This window comes from Buteo buteo, chromosome 6 (assembly GCF_964188355.1).
Source record: "Buteo buteo chromosome 6, bButBut1.hap1.1, whole genome shotgun sequence".
Taxonomy (NCBI): Eukaryota; Metazoa; Chordata; class Aves; order Accipitriformes; family Accipitridae; genus Buteo; species Buteo buteo.
In genome coordinates, this window is record NC_134176.1 from 27,176,332 (window position 1) to 27,202,502 (window position 26,171).

Sequence of the window (26,171 nt, forward strand, 5' to 3'; positions counted from 1 at the left end):
GCCCCGGTTCGCGCCACCGCCCGCCCGACGCAGCGGGCTCCGGAAAGCGCTAACGTGAGAGGCCCTTTCCCGCCTCAGGAGAGGCTTGGGCCGGCGCCAGACCAGCCGCGGGAGGCCCTCCCCCGGCGGCGGCGGGCGGGAACGCCGAGCGGTTCCCCGACGGGGAGAGCCAGCCGGGCCGCCGCTGCTGGGCCGCTTCGCCTCGGTCGGCAGCATCAGAGGCTGACGGGGCCCGGCCGCGCCGGCCGCCCTCGCCCTCGGCCCAGCCGGAAGGGGCGGCGCGGCGGCGGCGGCGGGCCCCGGCGGCAGCTGGCGGTTGCCGCGGCGCCGGGCAGCCCCGCTGCGAAGCGGAGATGGCGGACGAAGCGCTCTTCCTGCTGCTGCACAACGAGATGGTGGCGGGGCTGTACCGCGCCGCCGAGCAGGGCGAAGGGGTGAGTGGGGCCGCGGCCGCGCTGGGGGCCGCTCGGCAGCGGCCGGGGCTAACGCTGCGGCGGCGTCTCGTATCTTGCAGGAGAACGGTCGCTGCACCACCAAGCTGGAGAGCATGGGCTTCCGCGTCGGGCAGGGGCTGATCGAGAGGTGAGTCTTCGCCTCAGCCAGCCTCGCCCCTTGCAGCGCTCCTTTTCCTGCTCCCGGGGTCGGCAGGCGTCGCTGCTCCTCGGGGATTTTCCCCTGCGTCTGCCCGGCGAGGGCCCACGCCCCCTCCTTCCCGGCCTGCTGGGGCCAGGAGCGTTCGCTCCGTCGGGGGAAAGCTGCTCGCCGCTCTGAGCGGATAGGGGATTATGCTGCGGGTGTGCTCCTCTTATTAGGCGTTCTGGCATCCTCTCTTTTGGCATCTCGTTCTTGCCGAGGCCTGTGTTTGGATAACACTGGATAGTTTTGGACTACGTATTTGGGAAAGTGCTTTCAATCATGAAAACTTGAGTCAGCGTATATGGTTACTTTTAATAGTTATAATCCTTTTTAATTGCACTTTTCGTAGACCTGCTTTTCCATGCTTCCTACTTCTGGTACGTTTCATGATTTTCTAATTTGTTTCTTCAACATAATCTTGTGATTGGCTACTCTATTTCATTTTTCTAAAGCACTGTCAGTTCTTGGAACTTGACGACCCAGCACAAGTTCCTTGTTTCCCCAGGCTCTTTGGGGATGCACGATGACTTGCTGCACATCCAACTTCAGCACCCTCATTCCGAGGTCGTGTGGAGACTCTTGAGCTTCTGAAGTCATGCTTTCATCGAACAAAGTGGTGCTTTAGTGCCAGATAAAGACCCTCAAGGAGGATGAAGGGCAAGAATTCTGAAATAAGCAAGAGAAAGGACTGCCTTTTTGGGAAACAGGAACAAGTTTTACATGTTTGTTCCTATGTGTTAGTGCTTTTTTGCATATTTGAAGGACTCTTTCCAAGCAGTAGTATAGGTGTAAACTTTTTATCTTCTAGTTAGACATTTAGTTAAAGAGAAAACTGATGAAGTGCTTTGCACCTTTCTGTACTTAAACTGTCTTTAATAATCATACAATTAAACCCATTTATTCTGCTGTCATGTTGCAGGCACTAAGATAATACTGTGTTGCTCTTCAGTTAAAATACTTGAATGCAGAGTGATGCTAGAATGATACTGTACAATGGTTGGAAAACTAATTTCCATAACGGCCTCAAAAATAATGTTGCATAGTACCATTTTTTCATGTTTTCTTTTTCTGTTTAATTGGTCAAGTTGTGTGTACCTTCATTATTGATATCTTTCTCACTTATCTCTTAGGTTTACAAAAGATACTGCCAGGTTCAAGGATGAATTAGATATTATGAAGTTCATTTGCAAAGATTTTTGGACAACTGTTTTCAAAAAACAAATAGATAACCTAAGGACTAATCATCAGGTACTAATGCTGTAGAATAAGATTTAACTTACAAAATCAGAAATAGTTTCAAGTTACTACTGCATTTTTTGTTTTTTCTTGGTCTAGAATTAATTACCTGATAAGAAACCCCAAATGTTCTTTGTTTTGTTTAAAAAGCAGATTTTTAAGGTTCATGTTAGCATGTGTCTTCAGAATACAATTTGATAATTGCTTGTGATGTCTTTATTGCCATCCTGTTTGAAAAGACTAAATGCTTTGACTTTCATATGTGCTGTTGCAGAGTTACGAACTGACAAGACAGTAGTGGTTACAGTTGATTAACATTTAAACAGGAACTTTTTAATGTATCTCCCAATGAATTTTAGTAGAAAACTAGTGTGAGAAAGTGATACTGCTGTCTTAATGGCTATTTAAATAGAATGGCTGCCTTGAAGTAATTTTTTTATTTTGAAGAATATTTACAGTTTTTTGGCAGTTGACACACTTAGTTGGACTCTACTGAACATACTTGTATAAGAAACAGCTGAAAAACTTCCCAAATTTGCATGTTGGTGACATTGTATTGTATCTATGTCCTTTCCTATATCAATGGCCGCAATTCTTAAAGCAAGATCAAAATAACTTAAGGACCCATTTTACTAGAGTAAAAAATCTTCTTCCTTTTGAATGACTTGGTTTTCTTATGGCCATTTTCCTGTTGTACCAAAGTAGGAACAAGAGAATTTGTACAAGGATTGTGCCAAATAAAACAGGTTTGACTTTTCAGTGAGCTGTTTATCAAGTTATAGTTTTAACAGATAATAATTACCTTAGAAATCTGTTTTTGAATTCAAAGAAAGCTGCAGTATTGAGCTGAGATCTCAATTGTATATGCAGCTTTAATTTAACTTCAAGGGTTATGAAGTTCCAAAGTGGCACAGCCATTAGCAAAGAAATTAAAATGACAGGTGTAGATTAAGCTATGTCATAATTATGTGTCATAATTTATTAAAATGCGTATTGTGGCACAAGATTGTAATGTAGAAAACTCTAGACTTTGATCATCTGCTGGGTGTTGCTTGTATCGCTATTAAAGAAGATAATTGTCGCTGAATTTGAGAATAAGAATAGTGACTTGCATACCAAGTGAAAATTAAAATTTGAATTAAAAAAATCAGCATGCATTTGATATATTAACAGAGACTTTCTAATATGGAACTATTGTTTCTGAGCACTGGAAGGACTCTTCCAAGAAGAATGTACATAAACATTTTTTAGAGTTAACTGATCATATTATTGTCTAGGGATTCTGTTGTAATCTCACAATTAAGCATCTTTTGTTTTGATATTTCATGTAAGTAAATAATACAGTTTAAACTTAAATCACATATGTCTTAATCTAAAATTTCATTTTTCAACCTGAGAACATTTATATTGTATCTACAAATCAAATCGCTTTACATAAAATGTTCATTACATGTTACCGTATATTCAACTATAAAACTTTTTGTTTTTTTAAACAGGGTATTTATGTCCTTCAAGACAATAAATTTCGTCTCTTGACACAAATGTCTGCAGGAAAGCAGTATTTAGAACATGCACCAAAGGTACCCTTCAGTTTTATCCTTGGGATCTACCAGTTTGATTTGAATTATCTTGATCTTTTAATAATAACAACTTTAAATTTTGTAATTGAATGGATACAAACTCTTTGAAAGGGCAGCTAAAGTTTAGTCTCCAAAACCTGTGCTTTTTAGAAATTCACCTTGTTTCGGATCGGTGGATTTGATTTATGGTTCAAGAAACGGTCATAGTCATTGTGAAACTTGCTGTTCTCATGTTTGAGTTACTTGATGGTAGGAGCTGCTCTGCCACTACCTGCCGCTATCACACAAATCCTTTCTTTCTCTTTGGAAAGCCTGTGCTTTCAGAAGCGTTTTTTAAATTTCCAAAACGTATTTGGAAGCTGCTATTTGTTACCTAGAACAACCTTCTGAGATTATATGAACATTCAGGAAGATCTTCCACCAATTAAAAGTAGTTTTGAGTGTAGATGCTGAGCTAGGAAAATAGTTTAGGTAAGTAAAATCAGTGCCTCTGCAGAACCTCTTATAAAGCACTTCAGGTGGATGTAAGAAATGGGGCATTCAGTTTCATTTTATGGTTTCTTAATTCTTGCTCTTCTTAGTAATCACAGTTGCAGGGTACTGTTCTAGGGATTTTTTTTTTTTGGTGTTTGGTGAGATGTTTCTTCTGTTTTGCAACATATACTCTAAATAACTGCAGGGCCTTGTATTCTAAGATGTGGCCTGGACAAGAATGCTATCTTGGACTGTTTCTTCTTTGTTGACTTTAACACCAGCTGTTAATTTCAGCCAAGTCTTGGGAATAATTGTTTAAGGATATTAAGTTCCTACAGGTTTAATAGAAATAGAAACAAATGACTCAAGATAGCACCTCTAACAACAGAACTCTGTATTGTGAGCTCTGCTGCACCAAATATCAGAGCTGTCATTTGTTAGAGACATGATGAGTCTCTCAAGCACAGGAACAAAACCTCCATAGTTTTGTATTGTCTAAGCCTTAAGTCTTGTTCTTGAGTACTTAGTTTCAATCTTTAGCAACCCTTTAGCTTCACCCTTGACACTTATTTAAAGTGCAACTTTATATTTAGTATTTAGCATTTACCTGTGGACTAATCAGAGGAGGCCTATCGAATTTGGGAATAAAGAGTATTGTAACAGCTGAAGTTTCATCAATGCCTGCATGTAAGTAGTTCTCGGAGTATTCAACGATTAGCTAACTTGGTAACTTTCCTTCCTGACTTCATCACTGTATAAGCATTTATCAACATGGGATTAGTTTGAAGCTGCTGGGCCATAGGAGTCAGGGTATGGCTTGTCACTAAATGCTTATTGTTTAGCAAATACTGACAAAGGGTGAGCCTCTATGAGACCGAGTAGAAAGCAAAACTAAAAAGTTCTATTTACATTTGGAAGTGTCAGATGCATAAGGATGATGTACATTCAGAAGGCTACCTGAACAAGGGAGGATAAAAATAACTACATATATGCTTTTTCTCTACAGGAGTCATTAAGAAAGTTAGTAAGTGAAGTCCATTGTAACTACTCAAGCTGCTTAAGGTGGATTTAGAAATTTCCATAGACTTTGCACAAATTTTAAATTTAGCTGACAAAACTGTTGTGATGTGGGACATGGATCGACTTAAAGAGAAAAAGAAAAGAAAGAAAAAGCTGTTCAGCTGGAGTTAAATTTAAATGCTAAATTTAAATAATGGCTAGATTGTTCACAACTAAACTGTAAGATTGAAATGTTCCTTGCTATTCCTTTTAACAAAATGATTACAAGAAAATAATTACTTGGAAAAATAATTCTCATGGTGGGTGATACTGTGATCTGACTTTGCTTTTTCTTTTCAGGTAAATTTCAGGTGATGATACAGAAGATGTAGAGCACATTCAAATCTGGGTATCTACCTTAAAATCCTTTGTGTGTGGATTCAGTTTCTTGATTCAGCTTTGTCTTGTAGCTTGTAAATTATAGCAGTGTGCAGGCAGCACAATTTCAAAATATATAATAAAAAGTTCATCAAAATAACTTAACGCTATCCTTGTATCTTGGTATGAAATTTATTCTATACCAAGGTATTAATGTCCACATTGTAAAAAACTGTCTACTCAAAAGTTTTCAGCAAATTATTTTAATTACCAAAACAGCATGTATGGAAGACCAGAGGCATGTTTTGAGAATAGAGTGAAAACCTGACCAAGACTAAATTAGTTTCTTAGCCTAACGTGTTTTGTGTCACCGAACATGAATGCCCAACTGCTACCTTTCCCTATTCACTCTGAACTGTGAGGCAGCAATTGCTTTTGTATTATTCTGAGGAAGCCATTAGCATGTGAACCAACAGCCTTCATTAACAGCATTCAGTGGAGGCTTAGTTCCGCTGTAGGAATGATATGTAGAAGAGAGAACTTACTTCTACATAGTTAAACAGTTTCTCCTACCTCCCTAAACTTAGGAGCTATTTTTTGTGTCAGAATAATTTTACAGCTAAGGTCATCTGTACTGGCCAGAGAAGGAAATTTGTTTTAGCTTGTTGTGCGTAAACTCAATATTAATGTAACTGTTTTTAATTGCTAGCTACAACTCACTTCTGTAATGAATGTGTGCAGGAGGATGATTAGGCCTGCAAGAAGCTATAAAGACATCACCAAGACTCTTGAGGACATTGGGGTTTGCTAGATACTACTTGTTACAAGATTTGCGTAACAATACATATCTTGCTATAGGTAAGAATGGAAACATCTTGTTAAAACTTTTAATGAATTTTGCTGTAAGACCTTTCTGTTGGCAGGCTCAGGCCTTATACTTTCAAATGAATCATAATAGAAACTTATGGTGTTTATTCTGAACTGTGAGAGAATGCCTTGTGACAGTGATTCAGTTTCTACTTTTGAGAGCAGTAACAGGCTAACTAGAAAAGCTAACACGTTAAACCAGCACCTTTGATTGTTATAACTACCTTCTGTGTTGGGAGAAGTGTATGTTGTCCAGTTGCATGGTAGGCAAGAACAGTGGAGGCTGTTCTTCCCTAAGCTCTAGGGAAGGTCTGAAGTTTGCAATGGATCAAACCTTGTCTAGATAGCTGTTACAAGCTGCCAAGCTATACATTATAAATGTTATAACCAGGAGTTTATTAGACTTGATCTTAAGATGTGACCAAATGCTGATCTTTCTGGGTATGCGAATGCTAGTTCAGATTAGTTGTAGCTGAGTAACTTGACAGTTCTAGGAAACATCTAGAGCAGAATTTGAACTAGCAGAATGCTGTCCCTGTTTATAGAACTAGCAAAGATGAAAGTAACTACAGTTGTATGGTACTTGGTGGGGGATCGGCTGTTCAGCTGATTAAAAATAGTGGGTTCTTTTACTGGTAGTTTATAGGAAGGCTCGGGTTGTTGTTCACCTTTGTAACTGATCTGTTTGAAATTGTAGGGCTAGAGAGTAAGCTAACTAGTATTCTTGTATTTCATGGGTTCTTCAATTGCCAACTCATCCTGATTTCAACATGCTGAAAATGTGGCTGAAGAGACTAGAAATCAACTTGCACTACATGTCTAATAGAGGGACATCTCAGTGTCATCATGTTTTAGGCATGTGCAAAGTGGTAGACATTCAGTGTCAACATATACAGAATCATTGTTACTTTCATTTCCAGAATGAAAACTCTAGTAGTTATAGTAACTCAGTTTGACTCTTCACTCGACAGTTAATACTGAGATGTAAAAGTGCCAATCATTCAAAGACATACTAAAGGTTTATCAGTAAGTGGTTGTGGTTAATGATTATTTTTAATAGTGAGGAGAGGGACTTAAATCCTACAATATACAGAAAGCAGATGTCAGTTAATATTGTGTATCATTTTGCTGTTATGAGCAGAACTCACAGTTCCTTTAACATGGATTTTTAGTTGTTGAAGACAATTTGAACCAGAGGGAGTTGTGTATATATACCAAGCAGATGCTGATACGCTTGGCGAAGCACTCCATGTTAAATAGGCAAGCTAATGTATTTGTCAAGATACCATACAGAAAATAAATTTGTTCATTCTGATTAATAAATGCTTCTATTAAAAGCATTGAATACAGCTCTAATTTTCACTGGTTTCTGCAACTGTTTACTAAAAAATAATAAAACAAACATTACTACTTCCTGAGTAGTAATACTAAAATAACTGTTGCTATACTTGAGCTGCTTAGCAGTGCTTAAGCTTGGGAACCAAAGCTTGAAAAAACACAGTCCTAGTTGTCTAGATTTCTACAGTAAGGCTGCTGTTAAATAGTATGAAGAATGAGAAAAGCCACAATGTTTAAGAACACTCTTTAAAATGCTTCCATTTTATTAAAAAAGCCCTCAGTAGGTTTGTGTTAGATAAAGAACGATCATTTGTAATGTAACCTCAGACTTCACCTAATAGCAGTATCCACAGGATTACTCAGATGGTAGAAATTTCTAACCAGGAATGTACTTTACAGAGATAATAGCTTGAGAGATGATGCCAGACACTTCATTGACCATTTTATGATGATGGTGATGATGACATTGGAGACAGTGACAATCTCATGCTAAAGTTCAGCTTAAGTTACTCATAGCTGTCCCAAATGCATTATCGTGAGGGTGTTCTGAAGGCGTTGTATAGTGCTTCAGGTCTGAACAGTGCAGTGTCTTGCTCTTAGCTCTGATAATGCTTTTTGTACCATGGCAACAAAAAATACCTGATATTCTCAAAACAGTCTAGGAAGGCTCATCAGCCAAGTCACGTTGATCGAAGTACCTAGTGAAGTGGAACACAGTAAGAAACCTGTAATGCAACATACTCCTTTGCTCTGAGTTGATAGACCCCTTGCTTTCTAGCTCTTCTTTTAGTGTTTCTATCATAATTAGAGCTTGCAGTTCAGGGGGCTCATCCAAGGCAACCAGTAAGCTTAATTTACTTTTAGGTTTATCTTAAGTCCTTTTAGCTGAGGATATTTGCTACATAGGCCCAGGGCATTTTAATTGACTTCCACTTTAAAAGAATCTAGGTTAGGACAACAGTAATCACATATTTATTCTGGACATATTTTGCTGTTTTAGGTATGCAAGTTGCATTACCTGCTAACTAAGCAGATTATCAAGTTCAGAGCTGATATTTGTTCGTCATTCTTGTTCTCCTGAAAGAGAAATAAATATTAGAACAGTTCTTTTGTTACCTGTGTCAAACAGAAAAGCTGTTACCTGCCATGTTACGTGCTCGTAATATTCCCTTCATTCTTGAGCAAACTTAGGACATGAAAAATTACTTAGAAAGACTTCAAGAATTGAAAAATCATCCTCCTAATAATTTGCTAAGTTCAGCAAGTCCTTTGTGCAATGTTATATTAGATCTTACCTCTAGTACTCTGACTTCAGAGCATCGTCTTGCCAGCTGTCGAATAAGGGAGTGAGCTTCAGGTAGCAAAGGTTTTTCAAGGCATGCCAGCAGTGCATAAAGCCATCTACCCTGTGTGGATTCAAATAAGAAAGTTTTAATTATGAGCATTGCTTTGAAGTTTCTTGGAGTTCTTGTTATATAGAGTAGGCCTGAAGCATAGGTCTCAAAACAAAATTGCATTTAAGTGCTACTGCCAGAATTAAAAAGTTTTAAAGCCAAATTAGATACTACACAGTAGAATTTTGTGCCTCTAGATAAGCTTCTTGTGAGCAGTACTCCTGGCTTTCCTGATTTTTTTTTAATACTAGCCAAGATATAAATTAATACAGCTTACACTATTAAAGTGTAATCCTTCCCTCAGGAAGGATTATTTTAGTAATATCTAAAGATTATTACTTATCTATTAATTTTTAACTTCACAAACAGTGGAAAAACATTCCTGAACAGTGAATGTATCAAGTCAGATCTTTGTGCAATTAATGCTGTTGGATCAGCTTTAAGATTTGCACCACTGTGGAAACATGTCCTTAGCATTTTACTTCACTGAATTCTACTGCATGCTTATCAAATATAACTTCTGCTACCAGTCTAACTTCTTAATTCCAGTGTCTAGTGGCTTTCATTATGGGAATAAACTAAAAGTCAACATGCACATTCTCTGCAGCATATTGGTTAAAAAGAAAACAGTCCTACAGAGAAGGACAGAACATGAAAGGCCTTTAGTGAAACTGTGTTTAGTATTATGGAAATAATTTTTCATTACTCTCTTGCTTTTTGGTACTGAATGAGATAAGATGCATCCACCAAAGTCTTCTGTAGATACGATGCCATTACATAGGTAGTCAATTTAGTTGTGGCCAAACTCCATTCTAATGTACCCTGCCAATCAGAATTTCGTAGTAGATTTAATTTGTCACCACACTAATGCAGCTAAGCTTTCTCATCTGTGCTGCATGTGGAAAGATTAAACATGTCTTTGCCAGCACACTGTCATGCATCTCCAAACTAAAATGGCCATGTTGGTAAATACAGTGTGCATCACCCTGACAACTTAAGCTGGTCAGAATCAAAGCTGCTGCAGTCTGACCCTCTTTTCTCCCCAGTGCCAACACTCATCTAACCTTATGGTTTAAGTTAGTGTGGGGAATGATAAAAAGGGGAGAGGGTTTTGGCAGTACTTGATAGATCTGTATCTGTTACGTTTTGTAATTAGCCTTGCAAAAAGTTCTGTGAATACTCATTTCAGTATCTAATCAAGGAAGTTTTGAAAGTAACTGAATACAATACGTGCATCTAGAGAACTCTTTAGAAACTAAAGCAGTTTTATATAAAATCATGAACAATTTATTCCTTAACGCGTTCATGTGCAAGTAGTTAGAATGAATTAAAAATTACCAGTTCTGGAGTAAATTTTTTCTCTCCAAACCAGCTTATCAGGTATTCTAAGACACTGGTTACTGTTGCCTTCAAAAGAGGAACAAAGAGACAATACAATATCTGCAATGTTTTGTTTTGCTGTCCTTCTATCCCAAGCATTGTATTATATAAAAAGCAATTTGATTTTTTAAAAATGTACACATTATGCATTTCTACTCCACTGTGATACTATACGGTATTTATTCCAGGTTGAAGTTACATATAAGGGTAGAGTAAGTGTTAAAGCACCAGTTCCTGGAAAAAAACTTTATATAAAATTGTCCTAGGTTCAGCTAGGAAGTAATTTTCTGTGTTAACAAAAAGTTATGGTTAAGTTACAGATTAGGAAAGAGGCATCACGCTTGAGTGGTTGTTTCTTTATAAAAGTGACTAGTGGGAAACATAGTAAAGGAAGGGTAAGTGTGATTCTTCCAGGCTTGCAACGTACGCAAGAGTTCACCATCAAGTTGAAGGACTGCACTTAAAAAACACTAAATGAGAAATACTAAAAACACTGCCAAACACCTAATGGGGCATTCAACAAAAATTCAAATATTAAATGTTCTATAGAGAAATTACAAGGACAAAATACTCTTAAAACTAGTCATGATAAATACTTACTAGTAAAAGTTGTTTGTAGCTGAAGGCAAGATTATGTGTTTTCCTTGTAAATATACAATAATTGTTGTAATAAACAATTGCCTACTCTAGCACAGAAAAATAGGTAAGACCTCTACAACAGATAGAATAAGAGAAATAATGATTTATGTAATGTCCCTATGCGATTTTAAGAGGTAGGCTTACCTGACTCATTCTGCTTACAATACTTAGCAAAGGGGGAAAGCCCACCTGAAAAAAATCAAGTTTGAAAATGCAGACATAATCATAAACATTTTTGTTCTAATTTAGAACATACTAACATTTTGATGTGATGCTCAGACATTTGTAGTGATTTGGAAGTCTGTTCTGAGCTTTGAAATATATATATATATATAAAAAATCTTCAAGCAAGTTCAAGATAAGGTCCAGTCAAATGTGGTATCAAAGAACCTTGTTTTTACTGCTGTTTGTTAAAGTTCTGTTTTTTCAAAATGATGCAGTGAAGGTCATGTTTGTAGGATAGCATGTATGAGGACAGAAACCACATATCACCATTCAACAAAACATTAAAGCAGAGTATGCAGAAAGCTTCCCATTCAGTTCAGTGAGCAACAAAGTGATGTGATTTAGCTGGTAACAGATGAAGGAACTCTTTAACTTTTTGACTGAAGGGATAGACTTTTCCTCTGCATCACTCAGTTTCCACTTGAAAGGGAAGAAAAATTGGACTTTCTGGGCTCATTGGAGAGCCTACTTCCTATTTAGCACAAAGTGGTAATAAACTGTAGGATTGTTTCTGGCAGTTACTCTTGAAAATAGCAGCTGAAAATTAGATAGAAGTCCTATACTCACCTTTATGTAATCAATTCCTAGATTTTCATTATCAGATAGTGCATCTATTTCTGAGTATACTTTTTCACCCAGGCAGAACTTCTTCCAGCCTTCCTCATCCTCTGATTTTGGCTGAAGTAAATAATAAGTTAAAACTGTGAAATATTGCTATCTTGAAGACACTGAAGAAAAGACATGATAATATTTACAAGTTGTTACATTAAACTGTAAAGCAAGATTAACCACGGATTTAATGACTGGAAAAAACCCACAGCACTGTTATGAATTCTACTCACCATAGTAACATTGCTGTCCAAATGTTGTGACCGCCAGCGATTTCTGTGCTTGTTCAGGCTCTGAGTAATGAAAAAAAAGCCAAATCATAGTTTAACTTTGCAGTTATTTTATCTGAGCCATAATTGCTCTTCATTATTCTTAAAATGTATAAAGAGTGTATTTTATGATGTTCTATAAATCAGTAGAGGCATAACTGGCTAAGTATTTCCCATGCCTCTTAGTAGAAGTGTAACTAAGTTGCTCATGCTGGATTTTTGGAAGTAATGGTAAAAGCTGAAGGAATTTAAAGTCTACTACATAAAGTTAAGTTGATGTAGTAAGCTTTAATAGTCTTCTAGAATTTTCTTGGTATAACAAGCTTAAGAAAAAACCAACCTGATTTAGTCCAAAAGCACACATAAAGCCAATATCCTGTTTCCAACAGTGGTCTGCATCTGTATCAGATGTCTACAGAACTGTTAGAAAGGCAGCAAGTGTGCTTTCCTAGCATATTTCTTCTACCTTCTACCTGAAATTTTTCCCCCAATCCAATTGTTATTGTAGCAGTAAAAATGACCACTAACAACACTGTAACTAACAGTAGCTGATGCATAGTGTTTAAACAAGTGACTTCTGATGCTCTTTTTTTCTCTTAAATATTTTTTAGGATATTCTCATACTTCACAGCGTTAATTCTGGCACAGATGAGAGAACAGGTGATTTGTGTATAAAAGACATATCTGTGTAGTGAATATGCCTTTAGATGTCAGTTTCCTTAGTTTTACTAAAACCTTAGATTATGCCTAATATACAATATACAGTGTGATAACTTGTAGAAATAGGGGTAGCTCAGTCAATGTTTACAATGTAGATGCAGTAGTACAGATCACTGATTTACCTCCCTGAAAAAACAGGGTAAATGAGCTTATGCAAAGTTGAATGCTACTGCAGCTTCAGGGCAGCTGGTTATACTTCAGTTACTTGAGGTATTCCTACAATGCAGTATCAATGCATTGTAAACATGCCTTCTGCAGTACTGGAGTCATAAATGATCTCTACTTATCTCTTTATTATGTTTTGCATTTCACCTTGTTTGAACTGTGGATAGAGAGATTGCTCGATTCTCCATTTCTGTTCTGTTATTTAAGAGCAGGGTGGAAACGCAGTAGGCAAGATTTAAGTCTGTGCTAACATTACAATCTTACAAATACATTTTACCAAATCAGTATTTCCCCTCATAATGGGTGCCACCACTGTCAAGAGTATCCTAAATGGACAGTGTGTTCTACATACATGGATTTCCTGGTGGGTTAGAATCTACTTGTTTTTCAGTTAATGTTGAGTTCTGCAGAAAATTCCTGCTAGCACTAGATTTGAATATAACTGCATAACATCACAGGGATTTTTTTTCCTCCCTCAGCTACTCTATATGATTTAATCTAAATACTGACAGCTATTTTTGCTGACATTGAAGGATATGGTTTTTTTAAACATGACTCTCTCAAGAGGTTTATCAGAGGTTTAAAAGCCACACAGTATATACTCAATTCTTTTTCAAGAACTTAAAAATTTGTCCTACCATAAAGTCATAACATTTCTATAATAGATATAAGGTTGTCCCCCGTAAAGCACAGATGTGTTCTATCTAGACAGTGCAAGTCCCCTCACACACACCATTTTGTACCTGACGAACAGCTGAGAAATTGGCCACTTGCTGCTGCTGCCACTTGAGCGTTGGAGAGTATCCTTCAGGAGCAGGCTGACATCCAGAAATCTAAGAAAACACTGGCAATAATTATAATGTAAAGAAAGCTTTATAAGAAGAACCCTTAAGAGCAAGAGAATCAGTAAATATTTACTGTTGGGTAAACAATATCCTTTAAATCTTTGCTTAAGAAAGGTAATTTCATGACGACATCCAAGACTGACTTAACAGATGGTTTAGACAAAATTTCTTCTGACTCTTCTCATATGCAAATAAGAAGGAAGACAAAGTATTCAAAATACATGGTCAAAGAATTATTTAAGGTCTTCTTTTTAGCAATTGTTCTGCCTTAATTTCCCTGTTTATAAAAAGCAGGGAGCTGTTTCCTTATCTTGGACAGCTGCTATCAATCTCAGGAGTTCTACTTGCCAAGATAATAAATTGAGGAAGACAGAAGACCACCAAAGTATCTTTTCGGAAATTAACTCTGACAGTTAAGTAGACAGAACCTCTTTAAAGATTAGCATGAAAGATTTATTTAAAAAAACCCAACACCTTTCTACAAATGTTTAAGAATGCCACTACAAAGAGATGAGACAAATGAATTGAATGGTCACAGAAGTTACATGGTCACATGTCAGTACTAGAAACTCTTCTTGAGCAATCTAGTAGTTAAATTTCAGATTATAGTTTTCACTAGAGAAAGGCAAACTTGGTCTCTTGAACTACTTGAAAGCAGACTAAAGACCATGCTGGCAGGGTAGCGTGACAACAGAAAAATCTGCATGGGCAGTAAGGAAAAATTCCAATAAAATATTCCACAAAAAGGAAAGAAGTGGTGCTAGAATTTCATCTAACTTTAGCAAAGCTTAGCTGCTTTTAGTACCCTTACCCTAGATGTATATTTAAACCTAAATATAGGTATGGAGGTATCTTTTGTCTAAAGTTTATGCAGTTTTTTTGATTAAATACTTGTAAAATTTAATGCAACATTTGATTTCCTCAGACAGTAAAATAGTCTGCTGTGTATCAAATAGTATGGATGTTACCAATTTAGATCAGTTAAAGACTGCTGTTAGCCAGCAGTTGAACAGGTGTTTCTTCAAACCCAGACATTTAATTCTGTAGATGCTTTTAAAATCCAGCAGTGCTATTTAGTTACGCCAACTGCTCCCTCAAATTAATACAAACATTATGATATTAATACCTTTCCCCTTAATCTTTTTCCTCTCAAAATAAAACATGTAAAATCTCTCAAACTTACTGAAATGTTTACTGTCTGCTTCTTTCTCAATTTTTTGGGGTCTATTTGCGCCACGACCACATCTGGGCATCGAGCTGCTTCAATCCTACAAAATAAAATCAAGCGGCTACATTTTTTTCTTTTTGTAACAGGTGGTGGTTATATGCCTGGTGTCTCTGAAATACTGCACCTGCGGAAACCTTCAGGTGAGTAAAACACTGACTATACCGGCAATTCTTACAGAGGGTTTGACTTGAGAGTTACAGATCGAGTATTCTCGGTTGCTGCACGACTGCTCTGGCCTCCTCGGAGCTTGCTGACATCCTAACTTGCCCGAAGCGCGGCCCCGGGAGGCCGCCGCTGCCGGTACGGAGAGCCAAGAACTCCCGGGACCTCCACCTTTCTGCGGGAAGCAGAGCGGCACCGGCCCCCAGAGCTGCGGATCGCTGTGGAGCTGCGAGCCTGCGGAGGCTCGCCGCCGCCAAGGGCGGCATGCAGCGGGGCGTTCCGCGGCCCCGCAGAAGCGGCAGCCTCGCAGAAAGCGGACGGGTTTAGAGGCGATGCCGGACGGGGTCCCGCCGCCCCGGGAGCGCTGGGGAAACGGCTCTTCCGGCTGCGGCTAGCAGGTTAACGGTAGCACGACGCAGCAGCCCCCGCGCAGCCCAAGGCGAAGCTCGGCCCGGGCAGCACCGGCAGCCGCGCCGCTCCGGCGCGGAGGTGACGGCGGCGGGCCCGGCCCGCCGCCCCGGCCCGCGGGAGCGCAGCCCTTCCGCCCCGCCACTCACTGGACGCGCTTCAGGTACTCCTGGGGCGTCCTGGGAGGCACCGTGGGGTCGAAGTCCTCGGCCAAGTCACAGTCGTCCACGGGCAGCAGCCGCGGCATCAGCTCCTCCACGCCCGGCTCCATGGCCACGCCGCTACGGGCGCCCGCGCTCCGCCCCCCCCCCCCAGCCGGCGGCGGAGCCGCCTCACCGGGCAGCGCTGGGGCCAGCCCGCCGCGACGCAGGCGCGCTGGGAGGCGGCGCGAGGGGCGGGCTGCTCTCGCGAGAGCGGCGGCGCCCGGCGGGAACGTGCGGGGCCCTGCCCGCGGTGCCCGGCCCTGCCCGCGGCGCCCGCTGCCTCCTCGGCGGCGGCGGCGGGCGCGTCCTCGGGGTTAGCGGCGCAGGGAGCGCGTCCTGGGAGCGCTGCCTTTATAAACACCCCCGGGCCTCTCGTCTCCTCTCGGTCCTTGCGCCCTTGATAAGGGTGCGTTGGTATTGCGCTCTGAGGTAGAAGTGACACCGTGAACGCGCTCTGTGCTTGGGGCTGCGTCACCGGGGCGGAAACGCCAAGCCGTGAGCGGCGGCCTGCTCTGGAGGTGGTGACTGCCCTGAAAACCTAGGGAGGGGAACAAAGGGAAATTTGGCCAAAGAGCAGTGCAGAAGGTGGCTGTGCCAATTCGCTGCCCATCAAACTAGGCCTCTTTCTGTGGCGAATCGGTGTAAGCCTTTAATAACTGTTTTTGTTAGGCCCTGTGCAGTTATTCTAATACACCGTAGTTTTTGCAAGTGGTTCTTTAAATCTCATCCATTAGTGTTTTCTACCTGTGGACATCCAATAGTAATAATGCCTGTCCCTTCCTTGAAATGCTTCGAGATCTGTGGATGAAATCAGTTACATAAAAGTTAATTGCTGTAAATTTAAACAGAGTTCTCATTGTGGAAGGGTCAGTGCCTGAGTTTTTACTTTGTTGCTGTATGGGTTTATCTAAATACTATTATGTGGGAGTATCCATGTGCCAAATCAAAAGCAAGGTAGCCTTAGCACAGAGGGGGGTTGTTTCTCAGTTAAGATAGAAAGCAGAAGGATAACGCTGTAATCATTGTGTATTATGAAATTCCTGTTATGTAAAATGTCAATCTGTATATTATTTTTTCCTATTAGTTCTGCATGCAAAGTCAGTTTGGTGCTACCCACAGTCCATCTAGTAGACGGGAGTAGCTCTAAATACTTCTGACATAAGTTCAAAACAAGCAATGCTTTTTTTTTCTGCAAGGCTGTATTTTAGCAGTTCTGAACAAACATCTACCCTAACTCCTCCTCTCCACTGGCTTTTGTTTGTTTTAAGGTGTTTCCAAAACCACCTACGTGTAACAGGGAGCTTTAATTCTGAAACCCGGATCTAACATCCTAGTCGAGTATTCAATAATTGCAGTCACCACTAGAAATAAAACCTGCTTAGCTAAAACTACAGTGAGATTTCTGGAAAGGCTGATCAATGGTCAAGACAAAAACTTCGGTGAGTCCAGCTGTAAAAAGTTCTAATACTTTGGTAATATTCAGAACTTATTTTTTCTATTTGTCACGAAGTCAAGAACTATGAACAGAAAGAGAAACCACAGATAGAAATATACTTTAAATATACTTTCTATCTTTACTTTTTCTGGAACTTTCCATTGATATTTTTTAAATGAAGTAACGTATTTTTAATTATTACAGGTAGTCTTCCATGGATAATAAAATTGTTCCTAACCAGTTTTACCAACAATGTTGATGCAGTGGCTAGTAAACAAGACTCACTGGAGGAAGAGGAAAAAGAAACTGGAAATTAATATTCTTTCTCCTCAACTGCCTAGGCATTATGGAAGACTACTTTTTCAAAGACAGGGTGAGTTGCCATCAGTGGACACGCACTGCTGACTTAAAAAAAAATAAATCTAACACATAAAAATTCTGCATTAAGAAAAATGAAATGCTTTCACTGTACATTCTAATACAATAAAGTATTTTCTTATAATGAGTATACACCATGTTAGGATCCTATTTGCTGTTCTGTTTTTTTTGCTTCCCCTTGCTTTTCTCTGTGGTTTGCACCATTGTAACAGCTGTGACATTTCTTGAAGTTTAGAGCATTGGATTGAGTCATTATGCAATGAAATGTAATTGTGCTAATGACTGATTAAAAATACTGTATACCTTTTATTTGTAGTGAACTTTCAGAATAGTAGACTTTCCTGTTCTTCCTTCTTCCCTTTTAAGTGTCAGTTGCCTCTTCTCTTGTCTATAGAGTTCATCCTGCAGTTCTGACTTTGGGACTTGCCTCTTTTCAGTATAACTTTCTGAAAATGTTTCACAGAGTATTTGAGTACTTTTGAAATTATTGCTGAATTGCTTTCTGTGCATCTGTTTGAATCGCCCTGTTGTGTGGGGTTTTTTTTTGTTTTTTTTTTTTTTTTTAACAGACTGAGGAGGTTACATTTCCTTGGCAAGCTACTGCTTAATGCTCCCACAGCCAGCAGTGAGATTTGTGGACGTGGAAATTTAAAATCCCTCCTTTTAAGTTCTGCTGTTATTACCTGCTCATATTTTTAGGCTGAAGAGGACTGGCAAACGATAACTTGAAATAGTAATGGCATAGAAATTCTATCATAATTACATTTGACGTGTAAGAAAAGAGGATAAGGATGTTTTAGTCACTTATATTTGTTTGGTGGTCATAGCGTGTTTTCAGAGCTGTGGTGATGGAGGATGTGGTAGTCAGCATAAAGTTTTTCAGTCCTCCCCCATGTCCATATGGGTTGCACTGAGATATCTCAGGAAAGAGAGAAGTTACTGTTCTAGCCTTTTGTGGCAGACTTGCTTCAAACGATTCTGAAGTGCCCTGAAACGTAAGCATCCCTATAACTCGGGTTTGGGGGGAAAAAACATAACCACACTCACAAAAAACCTGAACAAAACTGTACAGTTAGTGGCTACATGAAAGTTATTGTGTGGATAGTAAATAAACACGTGTTATATTTCTCAATATTTATAAATATGAGATAAAGTCTTGTCTCAGGCTGAAAACCACCAGGAATATAATTTCAATATATTTTTTCCCAGGCAGTCCGAAGAAACACGTAAGCAATCTTGCACATTAAAAAGTTGCCATAAATGCACATGGTGGAAGACGGGCAACAAGCAGGATTGAATTCCAGGACTCCCAGCAGCCCGGCTGGCTTGGTCCCGAGGATTTCCCTGAAACAGCCCCTCGCAAGCAGAGAACACAGCAGCAGCAGCAGCGGAGCAGTAACATCCACCGGCGGGGGCGAGGACGAGGACGAGGACGAGGACAGCTCCGGTAACTGCGGGCAGAGGCGCAGCCCCGGGCGAGCCGAGCGCAGCCGAAGGGTAGGGAAGGCAAACTCCCCCCCCGCCCCGGTGGCCGCGATGCCTCCTTTCCCGAACGGTTTTAGGAGCGAGATCGAGACAAACGACCTTTAGAAGAAATCTGAAAGCCGAAGGGGGCAGAAAGCACACGCGAGCAGGAGCCGTCAGGACGGTGAAGCGAAGGTCAGCGGTGAGGGATGACTAACACCGGGCCCCTCCGCTCCGCTCGCCGCCGAGGGCCGCGGGGCACAGGCGGGCTGGCCCGGCGGGAGCGGGGCCGTAGCGGGGCGCGGCGAGGACTCCCCGCTGTGTGGGAGGCGGGGAGCGGCGGGGCAGCCGCGGAGCTCAGCCCGCCCCCCGCCCCGGCCCGCCGCTCTCTGCCCCTTGACGTGGCGCGAACTCTCCCATCAGCCATGTTGACTGCGTCGGCAGCGCCGGGGCGGCTGCGTGCGGGCGGCGGAGAGCGAGGGAGGCGGCGGCGGCGGCCGGGACGCGGGGTGAGCGGGCAGGGCAGGGGCTGGGGCGCGGGGAGCCGGAGCGGGCCGGCGGCGCGAGCTGGGGGGTGCCGCGGTGAGGAGAATCCTTCGCCGGCGCCGTGGCGGCAGCCCCTCTCCCCGCGCTGCGCGGGTACGGGGGGGCACCCCGGCCCTCGGGCCGTGGGGCTCCCGCCCGGCTGCTGCGGCAGGAGGGAGCGTGGTGGGGCGCTCCCCGCCTCCCCTCACCAGGCTTGGGGCGCTCACGCCGCCCTCCGTGGCGGTGGGGGGGCGGATGCCCGGGCGGCCCTCAGGGGCCGGGGATACGGCCGGCGGCTGGTCAGCGCCGCCCGCGGCCTCCCGGGTCCCGGGCCAGGGGTGCGTGCGCCCCTTCCGATGGGGCGGGGAGCGCCCACCCTGGCCGCCGCGGCGGAGGCCGGCTCGGGGCGGTGCGAGCGGCCCCCGAGGGCCCCGTCCTCGGCGGGGGCTGCCGGCACTCGGGTAGGGCCGGCGGGGCACGGCCTTTGGACGGGCCTGCGGCTGCAGCGCTGCTGTCCTGGAGCTCTTCTGTACCCGCGTCGTGCCGCTGCCGGGGGCTTGGACAGGGGCGCCTTGCGATATAGGTAAAGCTACACAAATATGGTGTTTAGGCAGGCCCTGCTGCATTTGATTATGTGGTTTTAATTTAGGTAGCTGTTTTTTTTTTTAAAAAAAAAAAAAGCCCTCAGTGAGCAAAACTGGGAGAGCAGGTTTGGAGGATGGCTGTGTTTGAGTAGTGAAAATGGAATTCTTATGTTGTCAGTTTGACAGCTTGAAGTTGCTTTAGTTAAGTGCTAAGCCATTCTCCCCGTATATTTGTCTCCTCCTTGGAATTGAAATAGATTTGTGTCTGAAATGCTGATTTTGGCATACAAAATGAATTAAAGGTTTATTCTTAATCTCTTATTTTACCAAATTGTTAATGCATAATAAACTGAAAGAATAGGTTTGTTGTAAGAAAAGCGCACAGTGAACTGTACTGATTTAGTGGTATGTAAATATGTGGCCATATGAGGGACCCTGATCCATCTGTGCTGGAGCTCTTAAAGTGCTGTAGAGAGAAATGTTTTGATTTCATCTGTATCTGTGTCCAAGGATTAGTGGATATTATTTTGGTGATCTTCTCTGTTGGGACACATTTACATGTGGTGTGTAAATGTTTAAAGGTGCTGAGATGAAGGAGGAGCTTTTAGAATAATCTATTTTGAAGAAACTATCATTATGGTTTGCAGTTGTTTCTAGGAGCATTTCAAAATAATGTCTTTACAAAGTGATGTATTTCAAAACCATTTATTCAGCTATAGGATAGCTTTCTGAATGGTATATCAAACATGTTTGATGTGTGCAATGGTTAGAAAGTCTTAACTGTAGTCTTGCATCTAGTCAAATTTCATGAATACTATTACTGACCTGATAATCAAGCCTTCATAGTCAGGTATAATCTGTGCAATTGACTCTGTGTGCATTTCAGATGTGGCTTCTTTGTGTGACACAGAGTGAGATTGACATGGTGTGGGGATGCAAGGTACATTCAGCCTCAGCAGTGGGAGGGAGGAAGAAAGCAAGCCAGGAAGGACTGCTGGTCTTGTCTGGATGTCCCGTTCTGCAGCAAAGCTAAAGTAGTGACACCCCAACATGGGACCTGTTGCTGTTCAGCTGTTCTGAAAATCACTTTTCTGTGGTCTTCTGAGGTGGGCAGTACGTATTTTGTGGCATTCAGGTGTGTGAAGTTTGGTATGTAGCCTGTAGGTCAGGAGGGTTTGCTATTCCAATGTAATACATCTGCACACCTATCCCAGAAAATGTGTCTGCATAGCTATAACAATGGTACTGAAACTGAATGTAACCTATCAGACTGTGAGTTTCACATTTGATGAATGATGAAATATGTAAGCATTATTGGCTCTTGGAAGGGAAGAAAAGGATGGAAGAAAAGATGGAGGAAAATCTATTAGCAGGTTCTGCCTTCTGAATAGGAGATACATACTTTACTAGAAGGTGACAGTATTTAACTCAATAAATGCAACGCATCTTTTATATATATCTGTGTACTTTATTAGTCACTGCACACTGGTGTTCGTACATTGCCCTCTGAGGAGCAGTAACCGAATGGTAAAAATAATGTCCATGTAAAACCATTTCAAACAAAGCTAGAGTATAATGTGGAGGAAAGATTTTAAAGTCCAGTACAGAAGGTGAGAGTTCACATTGCAGTGTATGGAGATTGAGTTGGTGGACTTTGTAGCAGATGCCTATGGAATGGCTGAAATGGCCTTTAAGTTGCAATTTTCTCTGTCTTCTCAGGAGATAATTTTAAAAGGAGACATTATTCAGTTTGTGGCTATAGCTGAGATAGTTGCCTCATGCAGATTGTTGTATCAATACCTCATTTTTCAGGGATAATGTTCCTTCACCTTTTTTACAAAACACTGATGGATTTTGATGTATTAGGAAAGAAATATCTTAAATTCTAGACCCTTTTCCAATACCAGACTGTTCTTTCCTCTCATAGCTGAATTACCTTATATCTATGATCCCTCTGTACTAATTATGACTTCCAGATATCCTCTCCCTTTGCTTTCACTCAGTTTTGTTCCCTGCCCGATGGCGTTGTTCAGCCCAATGGCCTTGCAGCAATTTGAGTAAAAGTGATTGTGGAAATGCTTTTCTGTACAAAGTCCCATGTGGCTCCTTGTGTTGCAATTGCCATGACATGTAGATTTGCTCCTAATATCAGTAAGATGACATGTCCATTAAAATGTTGGCAGAATAATTATCATAGTATTTCTGTTACAATGTGGAGATAAGGGATAGTGATAGCACCTGTGGAAAACTTTAAGAGAAGTGTATTCTATAGAGTTAAGCTTGCCTGTCAGTCTGTGTTTTATAGGAACAATTTTGAGACTGCTTTTTGTAGCTATCATCACATGCTGACAGTTGGTTATCTTCTAATGATCTTAACTGTGAAATGTAGGGCTTCTCTGTTCTATGGATGTTGTTAATCTGTTTTCTTAAAAGTCAGCATTAGAATAAGCCCATTAAGTTAAACTATAATTTAAAAGAACTTGACAAGTTTTTTACTGTCATAGAAACTAAAGCTGCAATGCCATTATAATTTTATTAAAGAGAGCTAGGTCTCTATAAATGGAGAGTTTCACAGGAGTCTCCTTTAGCATATGTAATTGCAGGACTAAGAAAGTCAGCGTGCTTGTGAGAATTCCTGATTTAAATCCCAATCCAGGAGGATTCCAGCGTTTCTAAAAGCTGTTCATTAACTTAGTACAGCCTAAATTGAGACCTAGGAGTATTTTCCCAGACTACCTCTTCGGTGGTTCACTTAGACTTTTACAGTAAATTCTTAATTATTAGGCTAGGCAGTGGGAGTTTAGGTATCCTAGTTGCTGGAAAATCTGTACTCTATGTATTATAAAATGTACTGGGAAGCACGTAGCAGTTATTCAGGAACAGTGTGTATATAGCTGAGGGTTTTTGGGTTGGGGGGAGGGAGCATGCTTCTTGCTGGCTTTCCCAGATGTTCACAGGTAATTGTTGAGCTTTTCAGATGTGTCTGTGTTCCCCAATGCTCCAGCTTCTGAGTAACTGTAGCTGAAAATTTTGAAAGCCTTAGGTTGGTGCCCCAAATGGTAAATTTGAGTTGAAACAATTGTTGAAAGGTGCATCTTCATAGATAATGTAGTGGAATATGGCACTCGTATTTCTTACAAAGTTCTTTCCTAGCATTGCTGTAGAGATGTACTGTTGTGATTCCTTTATATTTGCATGTAGGCTGCATCATGAGTTACTGAAAATAGGGTTACAAAACTCTTACAAAATTTGATACAGCGGAAGACATTAAACAAGTACACTTAGCAAAATATTTCTCCTATTTGATTCTTAAAAGAAGTTAAGAGGATTAAACAGTTTGCAAGAATGAATGATTCTTGAATAATGAACAGAATGAATAACTAAGTACATTAGTGAAAGTCTTTAAAGCAGCGTGTATATTTTTTTGTAAGCAAGTCTTTTTATAGTGTTAGTGTGCTGCGTATTCTCTACTCTGACCTACCCTAGAATTATTGCTTTATTTGTAACATTCCCTGCCTGAGTTTGTTGCTTTAAATCAGGAAGTGGTCAGAAATGGACTATTTTAACGGTAGGTATTTAACTTCCAACATATCAAATATTTGTTATTTTGAAGAGGTTGCTGCGTGCTAGGAGTCTTAATTTCTTTTTGTTTCGCCTTGGTATTCTGTGCATTGCCTTTAGGATTTAATAAGCACTACTCAGTGTTGATTGATTGTAACTCAGTTACAGTATTTGAATGTGTGACTGTTGTTAAGTGCATTCTGTATTTAGTGGTTAAAAATGTTTGCATTCCAACACTCTGCTAATGGTTATCTTTTTATTTTAGTGATAAACAGAGAAATTGACCATGACAACCTTCCTGGAATTTATCCAGCAGAATGAGGACAGAGATGGAGTTAGATTCAGCTGGAATGTTTGGCCTTCAAGTCGTCTTGAAGCCACAAGAATGGTAGTCCCGGTGGCTGCCCTCTTCACGCCACTGAAGGAACGGCCAGACTTGCCTCCTATTCAGTATGAGCCAGTTTTGTGCAGTAGGACCACGTGTCGAGCTGTTCTGAATCCCTTATGGTAAACCTAATATATACGTTATGCCAATATTTTAGCTTACAAACAATATTTAGAATAGTGCCACTTAAACTATGCAAAAGATCTGGTGTGTGGAAGTTCAAGTACTCCTCACATGAGCATACAGCTCAAACTTCCAGATCTTAGAAGTTTCTGCACATAGATTTGCATATGTAACATATATACTTAAAGCATAGCTTTCATTTAACCAGTCTTTTCAACGTACTTAAGTAATGATTAGGTATGTTATTTTTCTAGAACTACGTATCTTGTGAGTTAGTATACTCCTGCATTTTGTCTCTAGAAGATTATTTGGGTAAAAAGTTAACTTTGCTGTATCTTTTTAACTATTGGGCCCTGATATAGGTTAATTTCCAAATGAAATAAACTATGTTTATTACTGACCTTAGTTAATTTGTAGACCAAAGCAGGTTAGCTTACCGAAACAGAAGCTGAAAGATGTGATAAAGATAGATACATCAGAAGGAGACATGAGAGGGGGTGAAAAGCTGTTTAAGCTCAAGGGTGATATTGGCACAAGCACAAATTGTGGACTAGTCATGGATAAGTTTAGGTTGGAAGCAGAGGAAGTGTTTCATATGTCATTCCAATCACAAAAGTATGGAGAGGAAACGGAACAAAGTCTAAGGTGGAGTTTGATAGGCATCAGAAAGGTACTGGGTGATAGTGAGAGATTAGACATGGTGTAAAAGATCCTGTAGAATGAACTCAATTTTATGAACGACTTGTCCCTGCTTGGGAGAAAAGACAATTTCAAAGCAGCTGTAAAATTGTGTTTCAGTATTAAATAGACACAGTGGCTGATTATACTGTAAGTCAGACTTAGTGGAAGCTAACTTTTTTGGAAGCATTATCTTTTATTGAGGACTGGGAAGAAAAATAATGGAAAGACAGAGCTGTAAAGGGTCAGTCAGATCCCTGACATTACAGTGAACTGTGTACACTTTTCCTGTATCATGTGTGCAAGTCATGACTGGATTTTTTTTTTTTATTTTTTTTACACAAGGTGTGATTAGAGACTCAGTTTGGGGGGACCTTTTGAAGCCTGTATGGCACAGCGAATCGGGCTAGATAACCTGCAGCCCCTGAAATTGGTATAGATCATTTGATCTCAATAGAGCTGTGTTGTGTTTACAGCATGCTGGGACTTATCCAAAGATTTAATGATGTTTTAAAAAGACTTTTGCCCTTGTAGGCAGGAGAAGATGTGATAGCAAGAAGCGTACATTGAAAACATGTAAAGTTTACTTTCCCTTAAGATGTGAGTACGACTTTGTAAGACATCTGTATGGCATGAAGATACAAGTTGCATTTTTTATTTTAACTATCTGAATACTAATAAAAATGTAGATAAAAGGAAGTAGGCACATTAACTGAAAAAAATGTTACTTTCACTAGAGAAAGAGCTGCTAAGTTGGAACCTGTTTTTTTAGGGCATAGGGTATACTCAGGGTAGTCCCAGACTGACAGCTAATAGGCTGAGAAAGGAGAAAAACGCAAAGGTAGGGAGAGTTAAAATGATTTGCCTAAAACCATGCCGAAAATCTCTAATAAAGGTGCTGAGTCTGTATTCTTACATTTCTTATTTGCTCCTTTTCCTTGAAGACCATTCTTCCTCTCTAAAGACAATAAGTTGCCTGATATATCTGTTTAAGACTACACTTGTTTTGAATTTGTAATATGCTATTTAGGAGAAAGTATGTTAGGAGGAAGCTTTTTCAAAGTCAATCTGTTTTTGAAAAAAAATTTTGCATTTTGTTGCAAATTCCGCAGTGGAGGAAAATGAATTGTTCATGCTATATAAACTTTTCTTATTGTATTTTTATAGCCAAGTGGATTATCGAGCAAAACTCTGGGCTTGCAACTTCTGTTATCAGAGAAATCAGGTAAGAAAATGAAACATTCAGGATATAGAAAATCTTTTTATAAGGTAAAAGTGAAAAT

At 40.7% G+C, this 26,171-nt stretch overlaps 3 protein-coding genes across 10 annotated transcripts in view; 2 read left to right on the forward strand and 1 right to left on the reverse strand.

Annotated features, from left to right (window-relative positions):
* Nucleotides 1-211: 211 nt before the first annotated feature.
* Nucleotides 212-14,936, forward strand: TRAPPC6B (trafficking protein particle complex subunit 6B). 3 transcript variants are annotated; one of them, XR_012650735.1, is made up of 9 exons: nt 212-434; nt 515-582; nt 1,767-1,884; nt 3,369-3,452; nt 4,520-4,613; nt 5,286-5,334; nt 6,013-6,161; nt 12,636-12,684; nt 13,618-14,936. XR_012650735.1 is itself a non-coding variant. In XM_075030252.1 (6 exons), exons 1-6 carry the CDS (start codon nt 354-356, stop codon nt 5,315-5,317), a joined length of 477 nt encoding a protein of 158 aa, XP_074886353.1. In that variant the 5' UTR covers nt 212-353; the 3' UTR covers nt 5,318-5,463. The 3 variants fall into 3 exon arrangements, 1 of the variants encoding a protein (XP_074886353.1); XR_012650734.1 differs by having other exon boundaries at nt 12,636-14,936; XM_075030252.1 differs by lacking the exons at nt 6,013-6,161; nt 12,636-12,684; nt 13,618-14,936 and having other exon boundaries at nt 5,286-5,463.
* GEMIN2 (gem nuclear organelle associated protein 2) lies at nt 7,754-15,942 on the reverse strand. The gene is made up of 10 exons (XM_075030250.1): nt 15,702-15,942; nt 14,938-15,022; nt 13,653-13,742; nt 11,989-12,048; nt 11,714-11,824; nt 11,066-11,110; nt 10,241-10,309; nt 8,804-8,914; nt 8,527-8,585; nt 7,754-8,206 (listed from the first exon to the last, which is right to left on the reverse strand). The coding sequence occupies exons 1-10, from the start codon at nt 15,821-15,823 to the stop codon at nt 8,167-8,169; spliced, it is 792 nt and encodes a 263-aa protein (XP_074886351.1). The 5' UTR covers nt 15,824-15,942; the 3' UTR covers nt 7,754-8,166.
* Nucleotides 15,943-16,023: 81 nt separating this feature from the next.
* Nucleotides 16,024-26,171, forward strand: part of SEC23A (SEC23 homolog A, COPII coat complex component) — a 33,209-nt gene continuing 23,061 nt past the window's right edge. The window contains exons 1-6 of one of the 6 annotated variants that reach the window (XM_075030245.1): nt 16,024-16,161; nt 17,024-17,194; nt 17,395-17,563; nt 18,778-19,227; nt 23,968-24,209; nt 26,056-26,113. In XM_075030245.1, coding sequence (XP_074886346.1) covers nt 23,989-24,209; nt 26,056-26,113 — 279 coding nt within the window. In that variant the 5' untranslated portion in view covers nt 16,024-16,161; nt 17,024-17,194; nt 17,395-17,563; nt 18,778-19,227; nt 23,968-23,988. Of the gene's footprint in view, nt 16,397-17,023; nt 17,195-17,394; nt 17,564-18,777; nt 19,228-19,409; nt 19,542-23,967; nt 24,210-26,055; nt 26,114-26,171 lie in introns of those variants that run through there. The other 5 variants (XM_075030244.1, XM_075030243.1, XM_075030247.1 and 2 more) reach the window with 5 other exon arrangements.